We start from the raw sequence: 12,156 nt of genomic DNA, 5'->3' as shown, positions 1-12,156 counted from the left end.
GTTGGCTTCTTTCAGAACCTCCTGCCAACAGCAACTCCTCAGGATGCTCAGCTATGGTTACAGCGAAACAGATTTGCAGCTTTTGCAAGACTCTTCACAAATTTCTCAGGTTTGATGTACATGTGATATTTTTCTCTCTATACACATTCTGAGTTTGTGTAAAGCAGTTTTATCTACTACCTTTTCTCTGTCATGTCTCTCTGATTTACATAAACATTAGAATACATGCACCCACATCCATGATCCCCTGAATACCATTTTAAAATACATTTGGAGAAAAAAAAGAAAGATTTTAGAGAAGCAATAAAGTTACGAGAGGTGAAAGTAGTGAATGTGAGTAAACTCCAGAATATTTCCCTATTATGGAGGTGTCACTAGCCCCCCATGGAGACGTAAGACTGGGGAACTTGAGTACTCAGGAGAGGAGCATTGAGATGCAGATTTAAATGGGTGATATGAAAATATATATCACTATATAGTCACCAGATTATGAGGCAGAGGCGAACTTTATAAATAAATTAGTTGTTCTATTGTACGATGAAGAGAGGATAAAGAAGAGTATTGTTGTCCATTGGAGACACTCAGTCATTGCAAAAGGAAAGGCAGTGTGTGATGATGCTGACACATCTTGTTCTATAGTGAAAGTGCTATTCGTAAATCATGCAACATCTAAGGCAGTCCCATATAAAGTGGAGCAGAAATGTAAGACTTCTCCAAGAGTCTGTGTACAACTATCCTCGTATAGCGCCACATTTTATAATGGGTCGTCACGGCAAGAAAGAGGGTGCTGAACCCACCAGTCCCCTCCCTCACTTGACAAGGAGTGTAAAAGATAGGAGACACTGGGTCGGAAATTTGATGTATCCGTGTCTACAGAAAGGACAATTGCAAATTCTGCCTTTCTCCTTAGCCATGTAGACATCAACAATGATAAAAGGTAGAGGAATTAATGCAACACCTTCTTGAAAGACATAGGGAGAGAGTTGCTGCTTAGGTCCAGGAAAAGAAGATGATCTACAAAGAATGCTTAATTTTATATCATCATTGTGCAGCTACATTATGCTCTTAGCTTAGTACCTTTTCGATCATTAGAAGATATGCCTGGCTGTGTACTTCAGGGTTAAAACTTGTGTCATAAATATATTATTGGAAGGTGAACATTTGTCAAACTAAAAACCAACTGAGAAATGCTGAACCAAGGGAAACAAGCATTTGCAATGCAACAGGTCTCACATTTACAAGAGTTAGAGCTATTGGCATTGTAAATGACGATGCCTTTAATTTGTGTGTTGATTTTTAAAACCTAACTAAAAGGCATTTAACAATGCCAATAGCTTAAACTTTCGCAAATCCAAGACCTATTGCATTGCAAATGCTTGTTCTCCTTGCACACATGACATTTCCTCACTATTTAAACTTATAACACATAAATGTACTTTATCGATGCCAGAACATTGATAACTAGCATTTTAAGACAGAGGACACCAATCTTGTGGCAGTAAATAAAAACAAAGTTAAATATAAGAAAAGACACCCCTCTTAAAAGTGTATTTATATTTTTTGTAGGACTGTGATAGGAGGGACAGCAGCACAATGCAGGAGTGGATGGGGAGAAATAGGATGAGCAGTTGGGAGTTTGGGGAGGGCGAACAACGGAGGTGCTTAAGGCAGAGAGAGGACAAAATTCATGGACAAAATGGCAGGAGTTTGTGGGAAACAACAGACATGGGGGAGTAGCACCAAAGGAGAAAGAACAATCCAATGCATTCATTCACTGTCATGCAGCGTTAAAAGAAAAAAGTAATTCCCTGAATGAATGAATGTGAGCAGTGAAAGGATACACATCCTCTAATAAAAAGAATGGTAAAGACATAATTCGCATGGAATGGAAGCCCTCTGTAAGAAGCATGCATATTAGTTTGTTGTCAGCCAGTGGTAATCAACGGGCTGGCCCAAACCCCACTGTATGCAATGCTGTTGTTTACGATAGGTCATTTTGACAATACACAGCTTAAAGCTGTACTTAGACGAAACTTGAAAAGGATGCATTTGCAGCTGGAGTCCTAACATCATGTACAGATGAATGAATACCTAGATTATCTGTGGCAGGTAGATAATATTGTGCGAGTCCCCATCCATTTGCTTCCACCTGAGCAAGGTCACACAGAGTGCCAGCGAGATACGAGCCCAGTATATAGGCCAATTTATACAGTTGCTTTCTTCTATCTCATGGTTAGCAACTATTAGACCAATAGTAAGTGTTGATTTCATCAGTGTGTGTTGCACATGAAACTATTTAAAAAACACGCACACAGTAATGGAAAAAAAACACCTTTGGAATTAAAAATATGTTTATTTAGTCACAGTGTCTTGCGTTCCTCCTGTGCCATCTTGAGGTCTTTGTGACATTTGCAAACACTCGATCTTCGCTGTGGGCATTTTAGCCTGACACCAGAACCATGCAATATTGCAATAGGGGACGATACTACCCAGTAAGTATTCTCCCTAACGCGCTGCAGGTTCCTTAGGTCTGGGTATGGACATATAAAAACAAGGTATGTTTAGATAACTGGATCAACAAGCGAACCAAGCATGGGTTTTGTTTATCAAGACTAAAAGGCATACGCCTTTTAGGATTCCCAGTGTTTAAGTATATGAAGTGTCTTTTCAGGATGGACGCATGCTTAACAAAGCAGTTAAAATTGCTTTTTCAGACCACGATTTGCATTTGTCGTTTGTTGACACTACCTTAAGTAGGTAGATACTCACAGACCAGTGATTTTAACAAGCACCAGGAGTAACTCTTAGACCTGTAAGTGTGACTCCCTACACCGGATCTTCTAAAACCGTGCCAACTGAGAGCTGATGCGAGGAGAGGAATTATTATGCATTAGCTCGTCGCAACCCGCAAATCTATTCGCGCGCTCATTAAGAGCTACAAAGCTCATTAAGGATGTCGATTGGATACGTTATCACCCATTCGGGGACAGACTGGCGTTCAGTTCACATGGCCCAGGGCTCAGTCTACAGAGAAGGATGACAGACTTTCTCCCGCATACTTTAATTTGAGCTATTTAACACAAACGGGCGCCAACCAGCACTTTGAATAAATACATCACTGATTTAACAGAAAATACTATCAAGTCAGCTTCAATAATAAATAAGCCTGCGAGTGGTGCGCGCGAGCAGCCCACCTCTTTCCTTCTTTCATTTAGTTGCTTCCCTGTGAAATGGATCCAAAAAAGTACAAGCCCGCAAGTGGTGCGTGCGCACCACACGAGCCATGTGGTTTCAATTATCGCGCCCATGTCTGGGCACAATAATTGAAACCACATGGTAGCGCTGTGCGTAATAGACACCAATAGGCCTTGGGCGGAGCAATGCGCCCGCCTTTGGCCAATTGCGTGCTGTCTTTTATATAAAGACGCACACAAAGGCCAATAGCTTGGCCCAAAAGGAAAAGCCCCCACACGAGCATGTGCGATTCCTAGGGTCATTTTCAAACCCCTTACAAAAAGTCTCGCACTGCACCGCTAGGCACGAGACCTTAAAAGGTTTAACTTGCAAAGGCAGTGGGTGCTTTGCAAAGAAAAGGCACATGCCCCAGCTCAAAGGAGGCCAGTGGATATTCAAATATACATTCAACAGGGGCGTGGCCTGCAGCGGATTCAGTATGGGCTGCTTTCTTCATCTGCCTCAAGTTAGTAAGGACAACATAGCAGATGCAATGGCCATTTCATGCTCGAGGAAGTGGGAGGGAACAAAGCTTCCAAATGGCAATCTATTTTCTCCCTGAGACATACCAGACCTGCCGGGAGGTATTGAGTTTTTTTTTTCACTGACAGGAGACCAGTAAATCTAAATAACCTCTGAGCGTTGCTGGCCTATGAATAATAAGGCTCTACTTTGCACACTGCAATCTGATCAAAACCACCAAGCATAACAGTACTTTTCTTATGTGTACAGTCCACTGTTAGTGAAAGTGTTGCAGGCGCTTAGAAAAGGAGGAAGGAGAAAAAGTGCCATCCCTAGAACAATATCCGAAATGTTTTCAGTATTTTCCCTCATCCCAAAGAACAAACTTTGAAATTCTGGATTTGCATCCAGTCATCAAGTATTGCAGAACAGCAGCAGTCAGTGTGATATTACAAGGCGTTTATACCAGTGCTGCAGAAAGACCAACATTTGGCATCAGTTGACTTAAGGAACTGTTTGTCCACATTACAGCGCCTCCAAAGCACAGAAAGTATCTTTCTGGAGAGTGGCATTGTGAAATAAATTTTTCTCCATGGATGCACCAAGTCATAAAACATAGATACAAGTTTTCCTACATGATTTTCTTGATGACAATCCATTGTTGAAGTGGATAAATTACCCAAATGACTGTGTGGGTGCCAGGCTGAAAATGTATTTTTCTGTGAATCTTTAGAAGGGTGGACGTCCTTGTGAAAGCATGTCACTTTCTCTGCTTTTCCTATGTAATGTTTTGCTACAAACCTCGACATGAAGAGTTAAGAACTTGTGATTTAAAATCATTTTATTTGGTAGTACCTTCTGTTATTTATCATTGGATTATTCTTCTTTCATCTGCGGCTTTGTGACATTGATAATAGTGTGCCAAGTGTTTGTATTTAGTTTAAAAAGTTGCTTTAATTCAATACAGGAGCAGATTTACTAAAGTTAACCAGAGATGATGTCATCCAGATCTGTGGGCCTGCTGATGGAATACGGCTGTTCAACGCGTTGAAAGGCCGGTGCGTAGCTCTTAATGCAGTTTTAATGCTTTTGACATGGTCAGTGCATGAAATGTTAACGTTTCAAAGGCAACCTTAACTAATGTGTATACCTAAGTTGCTGAATTAGTTGTTCGAACAGAGTTTCACTGGAGCTTATAGTCCAGAAATCGTACCTTTACAATTGAACCAAATTTCTTAGTTTGTGCTAGATTATCAAGAGCATTAGGCAAACAATGACACCGTATACAAATATATATCCTGAAAGTAGGCCTCCAATGCTGCTAGCCCTTTTTGCAGCAAAGCACTTTCTAAAATTAACATTTCTAACATCTAGACCTGGAAAGAGGGCAAATAAATAGTAAAGTTCAGGCATTAATGAACGTATTTCATCTTTTTAGTAATCCGCTCAGCCAGTTGCAAGAATTTAATTCTTAAGAACCACTTTAAAAAAAAAAGAAAACATTTTTAGGTTAGGATCCGTGAGTGTCCCATTTCTCGTATGAGCACATAGATTTTGTTAACGGCATATTTGTACAAAAATGTTGCGTTTCATGACCCCCAAATAGGAAGCCTCATTTATTTGCAATCGTGGAGTACGATGTGTCTTGCATAATAGTCCACAATCTCCTAGTACATAAAAACTCCAAACTATGGCTAGGTTTGCAGTATTGGGCACCTAGATGACTTTTGTTTCACTCCTCTGCACAGCTGTTGGGCAGCGTCTGTCTCGTACTTTCATCAGGCTTATTCCCAAACTTTTATTCAAAACTCAGTCTTCTCTTGTTTTGCCCATTCTTCAGCATCCTCGCTGATCACCATTTTTTAACTTCCACTGTAAACTCTTAACACTCCTAGTGACATAAGTGACGTGCTTCTGCCGCTTTCTCTGCCTCATCTTGGCACTCTAGAAAAACCCTACAGTCTCTGACTGCATCGCATCTCTGTTTCTTATTGCTCTTTCACCTTTGCTCCTCTTGGTGTCAGCTTCCTGTCAGTCCTTCTTTTTTCTGGTCTCCTCTGTCTTGCTCGGAGTCTTTCTTCACTTAATCAGTTATCCTAGACCTTCGCTTTTAGACAGGCTACTTGCCAAACTCATTACGTCTGTAAAATTACTTTTTGCCTCTTTAACACTACATATCCAAAGAATGATTGTGATAGCATGTTCCTGCGGCAGGGCAGGATCCCTCGTGACAGGATGTTATTATGTGCAGAACGTGTTTGCTAAGTCACGGTCTATTTTCACTATTCTCTTTGATGTTGTTACTGTGCCCTTCAAACATGATCATTTAAAAAAAAAAAAAGAATTAGATTTAGGATTTTCATGTTTGCTTTAGATGGTAAATCAACTGTTCCAAGGGTCAGAACGTGCATTAGTTGAATTTGCAACACAGAAAGTAATTGTTTGCCAATGCTTTTGATAGCAGATGACCAACCATCTTTTCTCCCTAGGGTGGTGAGGCCACGTCTTACCATTTATGTTTGCCAAGAGTCCCAGCCCGTGCGGGAGCAACAGCAGCAGCAGAAACATGAGAATGGGGAGCCCTCAAGCAGTACCTTTTTTGGTGAGTTAGGTTTGTGTGATGCTTTTCAAAATGGTGTCTCGTGTTTTAACATGCTTGCAGTCTTTTGGGGAAATCCCAAAATTATAAGAGGAAGACTAGTATTCCTTGATTGCTCATGTGGGTATGTATTCACAACATCAACTTTTGCTTTAAAAGATGAAATTTGTTTTGTTGGTTGTAGTTTGTCATGCACACTATTTCTCAGATATAAATAAATAATTTTAGCTCATGTAGGCACCAGTTTTAGCTTTCTCTTGTGAAATAGTAAAATGTGGCCTTCTGCCTACCGTGTGGTCTGTATAAAACCTCTGTTTAATAAATAGAGTATGTTGTCATTATTTGGAAAAGAACAGCCAGGTAGGGTTTTTTTTTTTTATACAGTTGAACGTTTTGGTGTTTATGCTTTCAGCTGTTGTAGAAAGATCTGTTCCAGACTCAGGGTTGTTGATATGCACCTCCATGCGACCTTTCCCTTTTTTTCCTTCTGTTTGCCTGGCTTTGTGTTTCTTCTTGCCTCTACTTCTAAGGCATATAAATGTCATTAACGAAGGCCAGGAGCCAGATAATGACAAGTGATACTGTCCAGTTTTCTCTTATTTTCAACATCCAGTACTTAGTAAGTGCAAGAAATTAACATTCAGGCCCATTCACTTTTCTTTGGCCAGGTCTGCAGGGTTCCAGCTCTGCCGATAGGCTCAATGCTTTATATATTGTGTCCTCCAGTTAACAGGAGCTAGCGTGAACTGTGATTAATAATGATTCCTATGAAGACGTGAATCATCAGTTATAAAAGGCCACTCACTGCAAGTTGTGCTTCTACTTTCGAGGTATCTTCGGATGAATATCCCAATACTCTGGATGCACCATGGAAGGGCTACCATCATCATTTGCTGGGAACTACCTTGTGTTGTCTGTCATTTCCACCCTGACTTTCTGCGTTCTTAAAATCTGCAAGTAAAAGAAACTGTTTTCCAGTTGCTGTAGTTACAGCCTGTGCTTCCAGCTAAGAAGGCTTGATTCCTCCTCTGGCGTCCTACTCTACAGGCGAAGCATGCACCATTCTTTACTTTCCGCGAAAGATGTGGTGTTCTGAACATTTATGCCCCTGGGCTGTGAACTGCAGGTGACTTGCTTGGAGGTGGAAAAACAGCATTTCTTTTAAGAAAAAAGGAATTTCAAGATCCAACTGACTGTAAAGATTGCGAGGTCAGAAAAGGTTGTTTTACCCAATCAACAAATTAACTAACTATTCAACCGAGCCTAGTCTTACAGGTTTTCTGTTGAGAAAAGTGCATTAGAACTTGCCCTGTTATTTTGCTCCAATACATCAGTGGAATTGTGCTGCCTGTTAAACTAAGCTAAGACCACAAGCAGAACAAAGTTTTAATGCCTGTGGCGAAATTGACATTCCTGCCCAGATTATTTGATGAAAATGTGACTGTTCAACGGCATTTAGGATTGATTAGGAGATTTGGGACTCGTACTTAGTTGTTCCATGGACAAGATCATTGAGAAAATGTGCGGTATTGCATTATGAACTGGTGACCTATCCCATGTGTTCTTTGTTTTTGTCTGGCAATCTCTCCAGAGTTCCAGAGGGATTCACTTTTCAAGCATTGTAAACAGTGCTTTTTAGATCTGCCTTCTCTCTCTTGCCATTAAATTGCATCTTTCCTTAAACATAAATCTTCTCAAACCAGGAAAAATACAAATCCTTGGGGGTCAGATAACTTCTATCAGTAATGCATTTGATTGCAGGATTCTAGCAGTGTGCTAAGTTATAAATTGATCTGACTAAAGCCACTGTTGAATTTGCCTGATCAGGCCGTTTCAATTTCAGGACAATGAAGCATCCATCAGCTTAACAGAAGAGTTAGAGACCCAAGTTCACCGAGCCATTGATGTAGTTTGCCCAGAAGACATTGGATTTGTTTAGTTTAAGGTATTGAATTGAATGGGACTGTGGCAAAAAAAAGGGATTATATATAAATTTCTTTATTCGGCTTTTCACAAAGGAAAACCATAAAAGGAACATTTAAAAAATACAATTTACATATTTGCGCAGAAATACAAATTACAGAAATAGGTTCCAAAGAAATTCATACGAAAACGATTTTATAATTTTAAAAGGAAAATATCAAAACATTTCAGTTCGTCGAAGTAAAATTCCAAGGTGCTTTTTACAGGTTTTTCCTATGCTTCATAATACATTTTAAAAAATTAAGGACAATGTAGCAAACGGATTCAGATTCCAGCATTTGGAGGCGAAGGGTTGCAGGCCGACATTGTGTAAGGCCCCAACGCCTCAGTGTTGGTAGTAGCCAGATTTTCCTGTGTGCGTGATGGAATTTGCAAAACATGATAACATGTATATTGGACTGGTTGGATTCCCCATCACAGGGACACAAGGGAAGACTTGCGTCCCAGCTATTAATCACGCGGAAAGCAACCAGTCTAAAAAAAAGTATCCAATCTGAATCTTGTCAACAGCATTCTCTCGTGTGTGGTGACCTTAAGGGTTAAATACGGCTGAATGCCGTAAGTTGTCTGAACCAGGTTCGCATGGAGAACCGAAGGTTTTGACGACTCGGAGGTCAATCTCAATGTCTCTAAATGACCGAGTGCTAGTTGCTTTAGGGCTCTCTTCGGAAGGTCAACTATGGACTCTGGTTGGAAATAATATTTCTCAAGACCGAGGTCTTTGAAGAAATTTCTAATGTAGCACAGCCACTTTACTTTTGAGGACTGGTCAAGAGCCATTGTATCAGCTACAATTGACTGTGTCAGCGCATTTTTGACAGAAGTCCAAATGCGCCGCCACAGCATCAATGGTTGAATCTTGAGCAAATCCTCTAGGTAAGGAATTCCTAGTTCCAAATGAGAGGCATAGGTTGAAGTGCCTCTCGGGGTGGCTAAAAGGAATCTTAGGAAAGTGTTTTCTGCTACCTGGAGGGCACTGGTATCTATGTGTCCCCAGACTCCCGCTCCGTACAGGGCGATGGCCTGGCACTTGGCACTATAAATTTTCAATAGCTCCGCTGGTGCCCTCCTCCCCAATCTCTGGGAGAAGCTCATCAGGGCCGCTATGGATCTTCTGAACAAATGGCATCTTGTCTCTACTGCTGGCTTCCATGTCAGTCTTTCGTCTATCATGATTCCAAGGTATGGGTACTGGGGAGTTACCTCTAGTTTTTGGTTGTCGAGAAAGATGTCTTTTACTCCTTTTTTTCCTAGTACCTGATATCATGACAAACGTTTTTTTGACGTTCACTTGTAGATCGCCCATAAAAGTCGTATATCTATTCAGAGAATTCTGCAGTTCGCGCGGTGTGCGCGCGAGAATGACAGCATCATCCGCATAGAGCAGAGCGGGAATCAGGCGCTGTTTTACACGTGGGAGGTCCTGGGCCCCCCTCAACATCTGTGGCTCCAGGCCATTGGTGTACAATGAGAAAAGAAAGGGGGCCAGGACACACCCTTGCCTGACTCCACGCTCTACTCCAAAAGATGCCGTCAGCTCTCCGTTCAAGCCAAAGCGCACTCTTGCCGAGGCTCTAGAGTAGAGTTCCCTCAGAAAATCTAAAAGGGGGGAGGCCACTCCCATTTGCCTTAAGACCATCCATAGCTTTGCGTGCGAAACGCAATCAAAAGCTGCGGACAGGTCTACGTAGACCATATAGACCATGTTCTTCTTTGCCTGTACGTATTTACCCATAATCAGACTGAGATTGAGGGCCTGCTCTACCGTTCCGAACCCCTCTCGAAAACCAAACTGGAGATCGGAAATAATGCCTCTCTCCTCACCCCATTGCTGAAGTCGCTCAAGGATTACTCTCCCGACAACCTTGCCAAGTGAGTCCAGCAATGAGATGGGGCGATAGCATTTCACATCCTGGCGGTCCCCTTTTTTAACAAGCATTTGCAATGCAATAGGTCTCGCATTAGGAAAGTTTGAGCTATTGGTCTTGTAAATGACACATTTTTTATTTATGTGTTTGTTTTCAAAATAGCGAAATTAATAGCTTTGTCATTTTCAATGCCAATACTTTTATCTTTTGTAATTGTGACACCTATAGGCATTTGTAATGCAACATGTTTTGTATTTACGTGACTTAGATGTATTGATATTACAAATAACAATGGCTTTTAATTTTTTTCAATAATTAATACTTAAATAAAAGTTATTGTAACTTATAATGGCAATATCTTAAACTTTTGTAAATAACTTTTGTGAAGAATATGTTCAGTGTATTTTATTGTGATGAAAATCCAAGAACAGAAGTGAAATATTACCAACTTTTTGTGACATTTGTAATAAAGCTTGAAACATTGAGAGAACATATTTGAACCAGTTGTTGTTGAATGGTTGCACAGATTGATACTGTGGTGGCGCTGAGTGATGGTGTGGCGTTTAGTGATGTTATGGTGCCCCTGAGTGATGCTGTGGTGCCCCTGAGTGATGCTGTGGTGCCCCTGAGTGATGCTGTGGTGCCCCTGAGTGATGCTGTGGTGGTGCCATAGATTGAGTGAGGGCGATAGATAGGGTCAGGGCGATAGATAGGGTCAGGGCGATAGATAGGGTCAGGGCGATAGATAGGGTCAGGGCGATAGATAGGGTCAGGGCGATAGATAGATGTGTGCGGTTGTGTGTGTGCGGTTGTATGTGTGCGGTTGTGTGTGTGCGGTTGTATGTGTGTGGTTGTATGTGTGTGGTTGTATGTGTGTGGTTGTATGTGTGTGGTTGTATGTGTGTGGTTGGGCGTGGTTGTGTGCGTGGTTGTGTGCGTGGTTGTGTGCGTGGTTGTGTGTGTGTGCGTGGTTGTATGTGTGTGAGGGTGTGAGTGAGGGTGTGTGATGGTGAGGTGTGAGGGTGGGTGAGGATGAGGCTGTGAGGGTGTGTGATGGTGAGGTGTGAGGGTGAGTGAGGATGAGGGTGTGAGGGGGTGTGAAGGTGAGTGTGTGTGGGGGTGTGATGGTGTGAGTGAGGGTGTGAGGATGTGAGGGTGTGTGATGGTGAGGAGGTGTGATGGTGAGGAGGTGTGATGGTGAGGAGGTGTGATGGTGAGGAGGTGTGATGGTGAGGAGGTGTGAGGGTGAGGAGGTGTGAGGGTGAGGAGGTGTGAGGGTGAGGAGGTGTGAGGGTGAGGAGGTGTGAGGGTGAGGAGGTGTGAGGGTGAGGAGGTGTGAGGGTGAGGAGGGGTGAGGAGGTGTGAGGGTGAGTGAGGTGTGAGGGTGAGTGAGGATGAGGGTTTGAGGGTGAGTGAGGATGAGGGGGTGAAGGTGAGTGAGGGTGGGTGAGGGTGCGAGGGTGGGTGAGGGTGCGAGGGTGGGTGAGGATGTGAAGGTGTGATGGTGAGGAGGTGTGAGGGTGAGTGTGTGTGAGGGTGTGAAGGTGAGTGAGGGTGTGAGGGTGGGTGAGGGGTGTGAGGGTGGGTGAGGATGAGGGGGTGAGGGGTGAGAGGGTGGGTGAGGGTGTGAGTGAGGGCGTGAGGATGTGAGGGTGTGTGAAGGTGAGGAGGTGTGATGTGAGTGAGGGTGGGTGAATGAGGGTGTGAGGGTGACGAGGGTGAGTGATGGTGTGTGAGGCGGAGGGTGTGAGGGTGAGGGTGAGTGAGGGTGAGTGAGGGTGTGTGAGGGGTGAAGGTGAGAGGGTGTGAGGGTGAGTGAGGGTGGGAGGGTGAGTGAGGGTGGGAGGGTGAGTGCGGGTGTGTGAGGGTGAGTGCGGGTGTGTGAGGGTGAGTGCGGGTGTAGGAGGATGAGGGGGTGAGGGGTGAAGGTGAGGGGGTGTGAAGGTGAGTGGGGGTGTGAGGGTGATGGGGTGTGAGGGTGAGTGATGGGGGGGTGAGGCTGAGGGTGTG

The 12,156-nt window shown here is 43.0% G+C and overlaps 1 protein-coding gene across 2 annotated transcripts in view; it reads left to right on the top strand.

Annotated features, from left to right (window-relative positions):
- TFCP2 (transcription factor CP2) overlaps positions 1–12,156 on the top strand; it is a 356,031-nt gene that overhangs the window by 188,170 nt on the left and 155,705 nt on the right. For both annotated transcript variants that reach the window (XM_078688852.1, XM_078688853.1), the window contains exons 11-13: positions 16–109; positions 4,664–4,754; positions 6,186–6,298. In XM_078688852.1, coding sequence (XP_078544978.1) covers positions 16–109; positions 4,664–4,754; positions 6,186–6,298 — 298 coding nt within the window. The remainder of the gene's footprint in view (positions 1–15; positions 110–4,663; positions 4,755–6,185; positions 6,299–12,156) is intronic.

Source organism: Lissotriton helveticus, chromosome 1_1, assembly GCF_964261635.1.
Source record: "Lissotriton helveticus chromosome 1_1, aLisHel1.1, whole genome shotgun sequence".
Classification (NCBI taxonomy): Eukaryota; Metazoa; Chordata; class Amphibia; order Caudata; family Salamandridae; genus Lissotriton; species Lissotriton helveticus.
The sequence above is the reverse complement of the archived record's forward strand: the minus strand, read 5'-3'. Positions and strand labels throughout refer to the sequence as shown.